The sequence below is a fragment of the Phalacrocorax carbo genome, chromosome 13 (genome assembly GCF_963921805.1).
Source record: "Phalacrocorax carbo chromosome 13, bPhaCar2.1, whole genome shotgun sequence".
NCBI classification, from domain to species: domain Eukaryota; kingdom Metazoa; phylum Chordata; class Aves; order Suliformes; family Phalacrocoracidae; genus Phalacrocorax; species Phalacrocorax carbo.
Genome location: NC_087525.1, coordinates 6,829,027 through 6,844,933, shown reverse-complemented (window position 1 = coordinate 6,844,933; position 15,907 = coordinate 6,829,027). Strand labels below are relative to the sequence as shown.

Below are 15,907 nucleotides of genomic sequence, written 5' to 3'. Positions count from 1 at the left end.
GTCTCCACTATGCAAAAAAAGATGTGGAAAGGCTGGAGAGGATCCAGAGAAGGGCCACAAAGATGATAAAAGGACTGGGAAGCTGCCATATAAGGAAAGGCTCAGGGAACTGGGTTTGTTCTGCCTTGAGAAAAGGAGGCTTAGGGGAGACCTTAACACCATGTTCCAAAGGGTGGCTACAAAGAAGATGGAGACTCCCTTATTACAAGGAGTCACATGGAAAAGATGAGGGGTAAGGGGTACAAGTTACTCCTGGGGAGACTCCAGCTGTAAACAGGAAGATAACTTTTCACAATGAGAACAATCAGACATTGGAATAATCTCCCCAGGGAAGTGGTGAATTCCCCAACATCTGACACATCTAAGATTCAGCTGGACAGGGTGTTGGGCCATCTTGTCTAGACTGTGCTTTTGCCAAGAAAGGTTGTACCAGATGATCCTGGAGGTCCCTTCCAACCTGGTATTCTATGATTCTATGATTTTACCAGCATCATTTTAGAGTTCTCTGTGGACTCTTTGGATATCGACAACATTGGACAACAGCTGCTCTTTGACTCGAAACTGCAGATTATGCTGTGTTCAGCTGAGAGCCACAGATGCAAAAATAAGACTATGAACTGGCTTTGTTAATCTTGATTAACCGAAAGCTAATAATTTAAAGAATTTTGGTGAGGGAGATTAGCTGTAGACTGACTTTATGGAACAATATGTTCTTTTTCAAAGGTCTCAATACAAATCACATACTCTTAAAAAGAGTTAAAGGACTGCAGAGTTCAACATATAGGTCTTGAAATCTGTCTCACATGGAGGTGAATTTGGAAAGTGCTAGCGTGATAAAATGCAACAACTGTCTTCCCCAGAACACACCTAAGCCAGACCCCAACTTTGTTAGCTGGTTCAGCTCTATACAACTCTCTTTATTTTACACACCTGAAGAACTTGTCCAAGACGCTTAGATTTTTCTTTGTATCTTGTATTTCAAGGCTTCACTTACCTATCAGCAACTATTTTATTAGTAACCAGATGAAAACAACAAAAAAAAAACCTAAACAAAAAAACCCCACAACCACCAAGCACCAGTACTAGTAATCTGATGAATTTCACTGAACATTTATTCAGCGCATGGCAGACAAAACTGAATTTAAGATTGCTTCCTGTAAACAAGTATAACGGAACATATACTGGTGGCAAAGAGAAACACCAGCTTTGAAAGCTATCTGCTGTAGGACACTCAGTTCTCTAAAACTACATATAGCAGCATGATACAGTTCTGATGAAAGTAACAGCAAGTAATATGATACAGTAGACGTGGTGCTTACGGACATGGTTTAGTGGTGGACTTGGCAGTGCTAGGTTAACAGTTGGACTTGATGATCTTAAAGGTCTTTTCCAGCCTAAATGATTCTATGGTTCTGTGATTCTATAAAATATGCATGAGTCTGAATGTGTACTGCCAGACATATGCTCTGTACAGGATGTTTTATGCTTGACAGCATGGTATGGTACAAGGAGCAAGAAGAAAGATGAGACGGAGCTACAGCTTAAAATTAAGATAATTTTCTTACTTTTTCCCTTTCAGTAAGAGCAGAAATAAAGCACTAAAAATGTGCCAAGACCCCAACCAAACAAATAAAAAAGGACAAAGGAGAAAAAAAAATTAAGGATAAGCATAGTTTAAAACTTCAAACCTCCCAGCATTTCAGTACTACTACGTAGTATGACAAAGCTACCTACACTAGCTTAGCCACTCAATTTTGTAAAGACACTGCCACCTGAAATGAAGAACTCAGTATGCCCTGCCATACCAGTATGACAATGGCCTCCAACATTTATAAATAATTAAGTCCCTTTTTTTGCTCTATTACCTTGTGAAGTCAGTCATCTCCATCATAATCACACACATCCTCTTGGCCAAAACAATGATGTCATTGCTGGTATCATCCCATATTTCAATCTCTGCATCAAGCTTACTCTTGACTTTTTTGAAGTCAGCCACTTGCTCAGCTATCTTTTCCTTTTCAGCCTCTGGCAGCTGAGTCATCTTGGCCTGAAACATAAAATGATTTGCAAAATGCCTATGTCAGAGTGTTTTTCTTTTTTTTTTAAACACAATCACTGGATATTTAAAATGTATATTTTAAACACACTGTGGCTGAGCCAACTATTCCAGCCTGAGCACTTCTAAATTTCCAAATCTGTATGCTATCATAGTGTTGGGCCAAATAAATTACCTCAGTGTAATGGGGACAGGGGTATCCGTGAAACCATTAATATTAACACAGTGAGAGAAAGAAGACTAAATTGTTCCAAAAAGCCTTTATAAATATGACTGATATATTTTTGTTTTTCTTAGGGATGAAGGAGCCTAAGTGTTTTTAAGTATGCAAGTTACAAAATGCAATATTCTTCCAGGTAAGAACGAATAAAGGAAAAGGTTTAATTGTCCTAAAACTTTCAGGTATGCTTGCTGTCTGTCCTGAGAAGGTTCTACAGTGTCATTTTAAGAACTGAGAAAAACTTAGTTGTTCAAATATGCATCTCCTGTCTTTGAATGAGATAAACAGATTAACCTGTCAGAAAACAGTGTGTGAATAATGTTACCCAAAAAGTATCTTGAATGCCGACAGGAAAACATCCAATATCCAAAACAAGCCACAGCCAAACCGGGCTCGAGGAGGACACAGCTCTGTACTTGGCTGTGGCTCCAGATTGGGCTATTTGCAAACATTCCACCAGCTAAAACTGTTTCAGCTAAAGGTTTAGTATAGCTAGAAAGGTGGTACATTTTGTGCAAGTTCAGACTACGGAATCAGAGCATTCCATTTTTACTGAATGCACGTATTCTTCCTACATTGAAGCGTTAGCAAAGTATTTAATAAATAGTGAAACAACTTCTGAAAATGCAACATGGTGAGAGAAGTATTTTACTCAATATTCTTCTTCATGAGCCAGATTATCAGTCTGCTCCACACAAGGTCAGATATACTTGCTGTGTCAGAAACAGGCCAGATAGCAGACAGGGCCTAAGGTATTTTGTGGCCATATAGCAGTCCTGGTCCTTCATAATACCTTCTACCACAGGAAGCAAGGAGACCTTTTGGCCTTTGGTCTTGATGACTCTACTGCCATAGCAGTTTTTATCTATCAAGTTCTCTGTGAAGTGGTCCACCTCTTGCACTGCAGGCCATCAGGAACTCCCACTTACATTCAGCAACTATTAATACTGTAATTATGTGGCAATTAAACAATAAATATTTTGTGACTACTTCTTGTTTATAAAACATTTACCATCCATGAAATAGAAAGTTAAGGCAGTGTCTGAGTTATTTATAATTAGTACAACAGTTCAGGGTTTAGTATGTAATGCGTATGTTTTTCAAGCCATGCCATTTCAGAGGTTTTATTTATGCTTGAATAACTCTGTCACAAGGTTAATTTTCCCATTTATTTGAATTACTGGAAATTACAGGTCTTGCAAAGTATAACTATGTTATAATTACAGTCACAGAATTAGAAAGTGTAACTATTTTAAGGAATACTTTTCCTGTTTAAAAAAAAAAAAAAAAAAAAAGAAATAGAAAAAGAGAACTAAAACAGACCAGAGAAGACCAAGACTCATTTTCCTTATGGCTGTAGGATAAGCTTGCTGGGAAAGGTATGAAAGAGACAAAGAGTTGAGCTACAAAGTCCAAAGAACTGAAGTTCCCCATTTTCTGAAATAAAAGATATTTGCTGGTTGGTGGACGCTTATGGTATTTCCTAGCCCCCATCTTCAATACTGTTTTGAGTTAATGAACACAAGCCTAGATCTGGAAACCACAAGAAAGATCAATTTTAATGAGGGAACTGTGACACAGAGTAATCTGCCAGGTGCCAACAATAACGAGTTTCAGGTAGAATGAGACACATTATCCACTGGAACAAAGGAAATACAATTCTAACCTCAATTTTTCTTTTCTACTGCTTTAAAACCATGTACAGCAACAAAATAAAACAACTGTATACACAGCCTTTTAAGCACAAATATGATTTTGTATCAAAATAGATAACATAATGGTAAATGTGAAATAAAGATCTGAACTGAATGACTGCTATTACATGAGTGCAGGTTTATTTTGTCCGCCAGGAGAAAATGATTTTTTCATTACCTCTGAGACAAAATGGTTTTTATTGCAGTAGCAGATAACAGAATTAAATCTAGGCGAAAGAAGCTGTGATATTTTTTATTTTTTTATTTCTTCTATTACAAAATGCCCAGTATATATATTTTTTCCTTATTTTCCTTGCATTAACTCTTCAGAATGCTATTTATCCCTGGTAGCTGGGAGTCTCATTTGCATTGTCCCATTTGCAACTTGACTTACCATGTAAGATTGGCATTTATTTTCATTTCAGCCCCTTCCAAGTTTCAGTCAGTTCGCTACCACAGGTACTACAATTTTAAGGTCAGAACAAATTGTCCATGTAATGATAAAAATAGAGGACACACAGGGAGTAACTACTTGCTAAAAAGGTTGACTTAGATGAGGCAATTGCGTCATATTAAATCTAATTTCTCTTTGTCCTAGGGTAACAGGCCTATAGATGAAGAAGCAATATGGCATGAATCTGGGCTTCACTAGGATTTTGTCACTGGTTCTCATGTTATCCTTAAATATAATCTTAGGGAAATATGATCTAGTCGTAATTGCCACTGGGTGGATGCGATGCTGGTTAGAAAACTGCTCACCAAAAACTGCTCAAGAACACATGCCAAACTAGAGGGGTCTATGAGGTGAAAATCTAAAGGGACCTGCCCTGACTGGCATTATTCAGTGTTTTCACTAATGGCATGGATGACAGAACCAAGAGTACACATCACACATGTGCCGTGTAAGAGGCCTGGTTTGACATATGAGAGTCCTCGTTTACAATGCAAAGCAATCTTGAGAAACCTGAGAACTGATCTGAAAAAAAAATTTCAGCTGAGACTGTACAAGGTTTTACACCTCAGAAAAAACACCAATAGACACACAAAACTGAGACACAACCAGTTGGTTATCAGTGGTTCTGTGGGTGAGGATTTGTAGTTGATCGAAACGTTGTACTTTTGGCAAAACTCATCCTAAAGTGTGCATACAGAAGAAAATTGTAGATACCTTATCCTAGTGCTTGTTGTTGAGACCACAGCTGGCGTAATGCATTTAACAATACAAATAGTCTGGACACAAAATTAAAGAAGTCATTAACCAGCTGAAGAGCGTCCACAGGAGAGAAAAACAGCAAAAGGACATACAGAAAGCACTGTCTTAAAGGATAAATAGAGGTTATTGGAGATATTTAATCTGGAGTTTAGAAAACAGAGGGGACATGAAATAATGATCTACAAGTAAAAAAAGAAATACAAAAAGTAAAGCTCAGCTCCTCTGTGTCCATTGAAGAGAAGGCTAACAGTCTTAATTACAACATATGAGGTATAAAAAACAAACTTTCCAACTTTCCAATAAACAATCGATTCCAGTAATAAGCTAAACAGAGACAGCAATGCAATGTCAGGAAGAAGTATATATTCTACCTTGGGAAAAATGGCTGGATCAGCCTACTTCTTGGGTCTCTTTCCAGTCCTACTTTATAATAGCATATAATATTATACTGTTACAACCTTTAGCCCTCCATTAACTTCATCTCTTCCTCTTACTGAAATGGGTATAACTTAGGAATTAGAAAGGAAATTAAATACTTTACATATATCAAGACTCCTGACAGAGAATCTTTTGCCATTTATTAAGTGTTAAAATTATTATTAGCAGAACCTACTCAAAACTACATTAGTTATTTGCATTAGCTTGATTTCTTATCATGAGGACTTCAAGCTTCTGTGTGGTTTATATAAAAATGTGCAAAATATTTTAAACTTGACTTTTTATTAACACAATAGCTCATGCTTCCTGTTAATGTATACCAGCATTTATACTAATGTAGGAACTTAGATTTAAAGTACTTGTTACTTGAGTAAGAACAGCTGATTAATTTGATGGCAAATTAGCTTCCCTTCTAAGTATTGCTTTATGCAATTATTAATACATGTTCCTGGTATTTGCTTTTATATGGATTCTCTCTATTCTTAGACAGTTTGGTAAGACTTTTATATGGCCATCTTTTCAAGGCTAAATATATTTTTAGACATATATTAATGATTGCTGATTTAAGGTGTAATACAAATAAAACAATAAAGTACTTCAGCCTGGATGTTCTCATTCACAATATAATATACACTGAGTCAAGTCTTCATCAGCCCTGAACTGTTGTGTGAACATAGTATGCAAAAAATCTTTATAAAAGAAGGTCTTATTCTCAGATTTTTTTTATCTATGCATTCACAAAACAGTCCGCAGAACTCTGAGAAAAAATGTGGATGGGTGGTTGCCTGAAAGCACTACTGCTCTTGTTATCTGTAAGTGGATTATGTATGAGCTAAAATATTTCACCTCTTCTTCAATATGAACACCTAACTTGTAGCAGTAACTTTAAAATTAAGCTAAGCTGTTCTCTCCACTAATTCAGTAACTTTAAACACTTAAATTTTCTCCTACCATCAGAATGTACATTGTCTTTTAAGTCTGAAAATTAACTGGACAAACATTTCTTGACCTTCTCTTCAATGCAAAATCACATGATAATAAGCCACTAACTACCTCAGTGGAATTACACTGATCATGATGGAATTAACTTCCTCAAGCAAAATTACTGTGTGATAAGCTTGCAGAGTAGCTACATAAATCAGACACAACAACCAAGGGAAGATCTTTCAGCTGAGAAAAACTGCGTTAGTCCTTGGATCCACAAGCAATAACTCTTCTTATAGCAGCTAAGGATTTGGTCCTAAGGATCTTCTTCAGGGATATAAAACTGCCCTACAAATACTGATCAGTATGGCTATCCAGTTTAATTACTGAGGGATCTCACAGCACATTGCCCAAGTTAACCTGCATCCCACAGTGTGGGACGGTGCCGTAAGCACTATCATATTTATCTTAAAGATATGGAATTATCTGAGAGCAAGATCCAAGATTACTTAAATACTTGCAGAGTCAGGAGCATAAACAAGAGATCAAATCTCATCCTGTCATCCTCTCACTACTAACTTATACTCTCTCTCTAGAGAGAGAGAGATTCTGAAGATGTTATAATTAATAATGAATTTTTCCTGCATAAGGAAAATGAGATTTGCTAGTTAAGATGTAGCCTTTGTTACAAGTGCCATATACACATCACATCTGGTTTTACATGCTGTGGTATGTTTTTTTATGTTGTGATAAACAGAGAAAGAAAAAAGGTGCTTTCATAGGCACCAATTCCCTGTTGGAGCAGTGAGAGATGTGACACAGAAGAAAAAATGACACTCCTGACAAAGTAAAAGGAATCAAGAGTGCTGTTATGCAGAACTAGTATCAAGACAGGCATGTATAAATAAAATTGAAGTACTGTAGTGGAAATGCCCAAGAGAGAGAACTCAAGGAGGAAAAAAGTTACTCCGCAATCTTGCCATGCCACTTCTGGAACACAGTCATTCTTGGTGTTACTACTGCACCCAAAAGCCTCACAATAGCACAGGAAATCTGCCGCAGAGGACAGAACAAAAGACAATCCTTGTCTAAACCTTAAAATATATCTTCCCTATAGAGATTCTTCATATTTTTCAACAGGTTCTATATAAATCCTCAAATACCAATACCAAATAGCAGCCCAAAGAAAGAGGCCTTCAATCACTGTTCACATTTTCTGCAGCAGCAGCAAATAGATTTGTTCAAATGCTTGTTTAAAAAAAAATACATGTGAAGATTTCTGTCAACATGTTGATTTAGGTTAAGAGGGTATGCATCTCATTTAGACAAAACTATAGTTTTCTTTTATTTTTCTGGGTAATGTGCCACTTATGGCCCTGGTACCATAATGTGACAACTAGGAAAACTGTTCCCACGTAAAGATATAGAATCAGGCTTTAATTAGTGACTTCTACAATATCCCTCAAAAATGAACATTTAAAATAATTGTATTATTTTGCAGATAAATGGAAGAAAAATTAGAAATGTACACGCTGTAGTGTTAAAATACTGCTTTAGGTATTATGTATTTTTATGTTTTAACCATAAGTTTATGTACAATTAACTGTCCCTTCCACCTCTCCACCAAATTCACTGACAGTGCAGGTTATATATTGTGTGTGTAGTACAAGGAAAAGCGTACCCCAGAGATCTCTCCACAGCAATAACCTATGCCTCTGATTCCTGATAGTCGGCTCCCTACCTACAACAGTCGTCAGCATTTAATTCTTGCTTTGTGGAGACATCTGAAGTATGTGTTATTTATGGTTTCCTTTCCAAAGAACATTCCTTTTAAAGCATTATTCTGATATATCTGAGAAGTGGAAGACCACGTGTGACAACGTGATCTTTCAAAGCTTTAGTGGATCTTTTGTTACTACATCAGGATAGTAAACATCTACAAACTACTACTAATGTTTTCCCAGTGACAGAACACCTTCAAGTGCAATTCTTTACGAGATAATTATGAAAATATGCAAGCACACCAGCCGTACGTGTTCCAAACAAATCCATACCATCTTATATGGACAACATTTTGAAGGAGAACCTTGCCTTCCTTAACTACAATAGAAATTTTAGCTTGTCATATGGGGAAAATGTGCTAACATTTACAAAGAGCAATTTTAACTGAAAAGGGCAGCTAGTATAATTTAATTGCCAATCATGTTTATTGAGTAATAAGACTGTATGAGGTGATCCTTCACATAGTTGTTACATTTCTCACAATGTTTTCAGAATCAACTCACGGTTAATTAACAGGTAATTGATATGCATGTATGCAATCCAATTGAACAGTGTTCATATTTGTTAGTAGGTTTTCACTAGTATTTAGGGTCTTAATAAGGAAAGTATGTCTTCGGTGAATAAAAAAATGTGCTTGCTGAAAAACAAATGTGAATTAAAATGCCTTTTTCTTGACATAATTCTTTTGATATTGAAAAGTTTTGCCTTTTCCCAAGTAGTTCTATAATTTTTAATTTCCATTATGGGAACAATACTAGAATCAATCAAGTGTGAGAGATCTGTTACTGCTCTAGGTATTGAGCAAACAAGTAATGAAATAGACATTTCTGGCTCCATGGATCTTTCCACTTCAGAAAGTTGTGAATAGAGTTTTGCTGAAACACTATTTAAAATGGAAACATAAAGAAGATTAATGTTTGCTGAATACATCAGTTTTGCACTAAGAAACCTCTTCCTATCTCAGAAACGTTTTCAGGCTCTTAAAAATGTTTGATTGTAGACAATTAACAATAACCAGTAATGTAGTGAAGTTCTCAGGTTAAATGATGGTACAGCAGGAAAACGGGAATCAGAACTTCCAGAAATACAGAAATCGTCAAATACTGTATTAAGTTTTTCATACTTCCTCATGAATTCACTAGTTAAGCAATAAAATAGCTTCACACATGAACATAGCAGGAGATGTCTGTAATTCACACGCTGCCGTGGCTAAGATTCCAGGTACACTCCTTTCTGTTCTGTGCATGCAAGCTTTCTCATATATAAAGGTTATTTTTGGTTAATACACATTGCAGGCCCAGATATAAAAAATTCCATATTAACCTAGCTTCTGTTGGACCAAGCCACATTTATGAAACTTTAATCTGTTAAAATTTCATTCAGTAAGTATAAGAATTTTTTTGTCTGCTTTACAGTGGTCACTGGAACAGGCAACCCAGGGCAATGGTCATGGCATCAAGCCTGCCAGAGTTCAAGGAGCATCTGCACAACACTCTTAGTCATATGGTTTAGTTTTAGGTAGTCCTGCAAGGAGCAGGGAGTTGGAATCCATGATCCCTACAGGTCCCTTCCAACTTGAGATAGTGTATGATTCTAGGATTCTACATCTTCACGAAGTATTTACAACTTAATTACACTGTGTTTTTCTCTCTCAGGTCATACACATTGTTTTATGCCCTCTGCACATTTTCAGAGATTTGTTCAGAGTTGAACAAGCTTTTAATGATTGACTACATGAATTTAAGTGGCTTCACAGAAACAGTAATACAGTAGCATTTTTCCCCTAATCAAATAGCTTTTTAAATAAACTGGTGTAATACGTACTCTGTCAGTTTTCCCTTCGGTCTGAATACTTGTACGACTACAAGCATCATGGTCTTCTTCAAGGTCAGATACATCTTCTAACTCCTCTGGTGTCTGGGAAAAAGATGTAGAAATGGGTTATTGTCTTTTATGTTGAGTAAGTCTGGTATTAATGTCAATAACATAATTTGGCCCAAGATAATGGGCCAAACAAAATCCAGTCCTGTTCTAGCAGTGTACGGGTTAGTAAATGCTAACTAAAATCTAATTGTGTCAGACAGCAATAAACTAGTTCAGAATAGCCATGTTTTAATTAAAGCACTGACTTTTAAAGTTGGTACTCAGGGAAGTTATTTTGTATTTAAACAGTGTATTATCACTGCTAGCAAAGGTATCTTAAAAGAAACCTTTACATGACCAGAATGGATGCCTATGTTTTTTGAACCAAGAGATTTTTCTACCTCTTTTACAAGTTTTACTCTACTCATCCCTGCCCAGAAACGCTTGTATGCCCACTCTCCTATCTCCATGTTAGACACAGTATATCTAGTAAGCACTGGAAAGGATCTAATATTTTGTCAGTGGGAGTTAGAGGCTTCAGAATCCTGCTGATTGTTGTTGCTACGCTGCCATCACAAAGTGCTCCAAGTCAGCTATGTGCCAGGGAGGGATAGAACACCTCTTCCCCCATTTTGAAAGTGTAACTTCTCAATTCTATCAAGCAGCAGAAGTTCCTGCACTACGGGAAAAATTAAGTGGCCCTAATTTACTATTTCTATACATGGCATTATTTCGTTTGCTATTGTCTGTTCCTTCTAGTCACCTCATCTGCCATTTAAGCAACACTGGTTTGTTACATGAAAATACACGTTTGCATTATGATAATTTGCTATCCTTTACTGTTGTGATGTTTTCTTAGTGCTGTCTGGTTTTTGTCTGTAGGTGGATAGGAAGAATTAGTTCTTACAGGTATCAATTAATGATATCAAGCCATCTTCTCAACAAAGTAAAGCTAATTCCAACAGTGTTAGGTAACTACGTTTATACTTTTTTCAGCATATAAGGCTTTCACAACCCTTAAACTATTATCCTTCTAACAGTTATTATACAAGTTGGGAAAAAATGTAAATTCTATTTTTAGCCTCCTCTCTTAATATGCTCTCCAAATTCTCTTCTTCTCCATTGATTTTTTTTTCATAAACTCCAAAAAATGATAGATTTCAGCCAGTCTATGACTTGTGCTGTGTATACAATATGTACTGTAATGTACCCACAGCTAAAAGAATCCGTTTTGGTAACATAGGTTTTGGGTACTGATTTCTTCAACCATACATGAGCAACTCCATCAAAACATTGTTTAACTTACAACAAGAGCAACTTTCTACATGATCCAGGCCTACACATGTATTTCCTCCTTCCCAATTATCAACATATTAAAAAAAAAAAGTCCTCATACTGGAGTTCTGAATTTTATCATAAATAACTTTATTTAAAAAGCATTATGAACATGGCTATATAAGGGACACTAAATAAAACCTTAACAGAAACTCTACTCATATTAACAAACCACTGCACACTGAGTCACACTAAACTTTCTGGATTATGAACCGTTTAAAAAATAATATTGGTTCCGCTGATACAATAGGACACTCAAAATAATTTTCCTTTATCAAGTAGATTCACATTTTAAAGAAAAAAAGACTCAATACATAACTGGTGACAGATCTACTACTGAATGATCTACTACCGAATGATCTACTACCAGCTTGACATCTAGAGTTCCAATTAGAGGGAAATCCTGACATTCTTACTATCCCAAGCCTGACGTGCCAAGAGAAACATGACAAAAGAAGGACTATCAGACAATCCTAAAAAAAGGCAGGCAGGAAAACACCTGGTCATTACTTTTACCCAATTTTCAATCATGTCAAATGTATTTTTTTTACAATCCAGAACTGCTATATGTTCTCACCTTCTTGTTTTTCATGTCAAGTTCTATATAAACAAGACCTGTTGAGAGAGAGACTGTAGGGTTCTGTTATTTTATTTCTGGGTCTGTAGCATGGTAAGGGCACTATATTAAACTAAATAAATTCACCTGCATACATTCGTATCATTTGGGAATGCGCCTCTATGGCCAGAGGGTGGTATATAAACCGCTAGACTTCAATGTCAGCCTTGAAACAAGGTTTAAATAGCACTCCATTACTTCAAGAGCACACAAGTAAATTTCACTCACTGAACAAAATAACAATAATTTCTATGAGATAACATTGTAAGAAATAAAGAACTCAAAGCTGGTGCACAAGCTGGCAGAATTATAATGCTCGTGGTAAAAAATACACCTAGACTTCCTCAAGAAAACAGACAGGCAATCAATTTTTTGGGCTAAGATGAGCGTAATGCTACACTTGTAAAGCAGGGAAAATTAACTTTTTTTTTTTTTCCCAGCCAAAGACTAACAGTGTGATGAAGTCTCTCAGCTTTATTCCCAGAATTAGACATAGTAAGAACTCCACAGTAGCCAAAAGCTGTTACCATGCAAAAGTTTTTTGAAAACCTGCACTACAGAAGGAAAATCAGATTTAGTTGTGGGTGGATATCCATGAAATAAAAAAAACTATCACAAACTCACTTTAACTGAAACACTTACAGACAGTCTTATTAGAGGACCAATAACAGAAAGGTTATTAGAACGGAATAACTTTAGCTTCTCAGGATTACACTGATCAGGCCCTCAGGCAGGTAATAGCCTTGATTCAGTGAGAGGCTTTAAGAGAAAAGAAATCACTTCCTTTCTAAAGCTACACAATACTTGGTTACTACATATAGAAATATATTGCAATTCTTAGGTTTTTCTAAACAGTAGGTACAATTTTTTTCCCCCAGTGATCATAAAGTTGGATTCACGATAGCCGGGCACCATTCCTTCCTAGGTTAACACAGTCTTGGGAATGTTTGCCAACCCCATGTTTCCAAGGTAGTTTGTTTTACTTCTATAAAACATAGAATACAAGATGTTGTGACAGGGCAGAACGGTTCACAATTTTGCAACAGTCACGTTACTCGTACGTGAATTTAAGGTCATGTCAGTAAGAGCTTTATACAATCACCACCCCACAACAAACGGCATATGTTTACAAAAAGATTATTTCAGGAGGCATTGAGAGAATTTTGTAGCATTGTACTGATACTGTTTTCCTGTAAAGTTGCACTACATAAATATTAACAGCCTAAATGTAGAAACCGTGGAGAGCAAAGAGGACAGGAAAATGACACTAGTGTTAAGACATCTCTAACTGACAGTCTCAGGTAAGCTTTCCAGAGACGAAAACATCAATCTATTGATCTGTTTTGGCACTTTCAAAACTGCAAATTGTAGAACAGAGATCTCTTTCCAGCTGCACTCACATAGGGATGCACTCTCCAGTTCTTCACTCATATTCAGAACATTGGGTCAGAGTCTAAGTGCAAGCAGGTTCATCTCTGAGCCCTCTTGGCCCAAACGTTGTCAGAAAACTATTTTTTTTTAAATAATGCATGTGCCCTTTGCAGGTTTGTAATGTTTATTTGTGGCTGGGATGAGAATTTTCTTGCAGAGAGCCCATTTTCCTAGCCAGAAGAGTGCACTCCCATTGAGTTCTTCTTAAGAAATTTTCTCCAAAGTCCAGACCTGCCAGGTTCTGAGCTACTGGTACTACTGAATTCAGGAAAAAACCCTATCCAGTTATTAAAGACCAAGGACGAAGTTTCAAGCAGAAAGAAGCTCTTGATTTATCAAACCTTGAATCACAAACACTAAACCATTTTCAGACACAAAGTGCAAAAAATTGAAAAAAACACCCACCATAAGAATGAGAACAATAGTAGTAACACAATTGTTTTCTCTCCTTGGAAGCTGATTTATGTAATTCAATGCAAGATTTGTGATTTTTTCATATTGCTTTCATGATCCACTATTTATTTAAAATCTATTTATTAAATATCTGTACATCACAGGATGTACACAAGACATAAATGGCAAATTTACTACTAAGACATACAAAGTATTGAAATTCTAGTAAATACAAGGAAGAATGTTGAGGTAAAATTAAGTCCTGTGCAAGACTCCAGCCAGCAATAACACTACAAACTCATGTGTGAAGCACTGTGGTAAAAAGGGTTTGGAAATAAATTCAAACAGGAAAATTTAGAAGAAGGTTTCCAGCAGTCGTAGGAGCAGAACTCTTGAAGAGTCTCCCCTAGGGGTGCTGGAGGAGGGGAGGAATCAATCATAAGATGAAGCCTGAGCAGCATAAAACCAAGGTTATGTAACAGCTGCCTGAAAGAGCAGAGGCGTGAGATGGGACGGGATGCCTGCCCGGCTCCTGGCCCACGATTCTGAGAGAGATTTTGGTCATTTGTGAGACGCCTTTGCCGACGCCAACATAAATGCATTCAAGTATGGCCCTGTACGTTTAAGACTATAATTACATTACTATTGCTGACATGTTATACAAGTAGTGTCTATTCCTTTCCACATTTCAATGCTTGTAATAAATCTGTGTTCTCAATGGTTTTGCTACTGAAGGCTCAGGCTGAGGACTAGAAATCATATTTATAGTCAAGTCTAGTATTGATGAATTTTACACTTTGCTGGTATTCTACTTCAAGCTGCAATAGAAAGTCATTACTATTGTGCATGGGTGATCTCAGGGTATGAATTACCTTTTCATCTATGAAATGAAAACCATTCTCTGTTGACAAACCTTTTATTTTGCTTTTCTACTAGCTTTTTAAAGAGAATAATTAATAAAACTAAGGCCTGGCCTTATTCTTTTGATCTCTGCCAGTATTTCCAAACTGGGTGCAAATGTGCTCTTTGGCTTATTTGCTTTTTAATCCAAGCTTTGTAGAACAATGTGTTTGACTAGGTTTCACAGCATTTTCTCCAACACAGTTTTTCATGCAAACCCTCCTCGAAAGTGATTATCCTAACAGCTTTATCTAGATCACTCATTTTTAAAGGTCACATATACCCATGAAATCATCAATCCTACAAATAAAGGGTCTCAGCTGTTAAAAAATACTGCAGAGCCAAATCTAAAATCTCAAGACATACAGTGTAAATGGACAAAGAGGCAGCATGATGTGAAATGAGGAAACTATCTCCTCTTATCTAACATTCAATTAAATGCTGACCTTTAGACTATCATTGTATGCTTTGACGCTTTATCTTATCTTGGTTTCAACACCCTCTATCAGTCATTCTTTTTCCCAAACGAATACTAAAATTCAGTGCAGACTAATACCTAATACAGGAGCTAAGTTGGTAAGTGATATCTTTATTATATCACTGAAAATACAAAGTTATTTGCAGTATGTAAATACTACAGCAGCAACAGAAATGCTTTTATGCACTCTAGGAGCATCAGAATTTGTCTATTCTGATTCTATGTCTTCACTGAGAACAGAATGGATTTAAAGAGATTATCTGTTCTACTCTGGACATTTGACTAATGCCGTATTTTGAAAATTTCATGTCAACCAGCATGCCATTCAGTGTAACAAACTATGGCAAATGTGTCACAAATGGGCCCTCTGCAAATATTTAGCTAGTGTCTGATATTTTTGTGTATTAGCCACAATACCACCGTTATCCCACACTTAATTCTGCCAGATGTCAGGCTGCCAGAGGTCTGACGCACTAGAGGGAGAACAAGAAATCACAAGTATTATTTATTTTTCCTGACTGATTTAGTAAGAATCTCAGGTAATTGTTGCTATCTATTCCCTAA

At 36.5% G+C, this 15,907-nt stretch overlaps 1 protein-coding gene across 6 annotated transcripts in view; it reads right to left on the bottom strand.

Moving 5' to 3' along the window:
- The window catches only part of CTNNA3 (catenin alpha 3), a 556,373-nt gene that overhangs the window by 62,810 nt on the left and 477,656 nt on the right, over window positions 1-15,907 (bottom strand). For all 6 annotated transcript variants that reach the window (XM_064464726.1, XM_064464725.1, XM_064464727.1 and 3 more), the window contains 2 exons: window positions 10,152-10,244; window positions 1,866-2,047 (listed from right to left, as the gene is read on the bottom strand). In XM_064464726.1, the coding sequence (XP_064320796.1) occupies window positions 1,866-2,047; window positions 10,152-10,244 (275 nt within the window). The remainder of the gene's footprint in view (window positions 1-1,865; window positions 2,048-10,151; window positions 10,245-15,907) is intronic.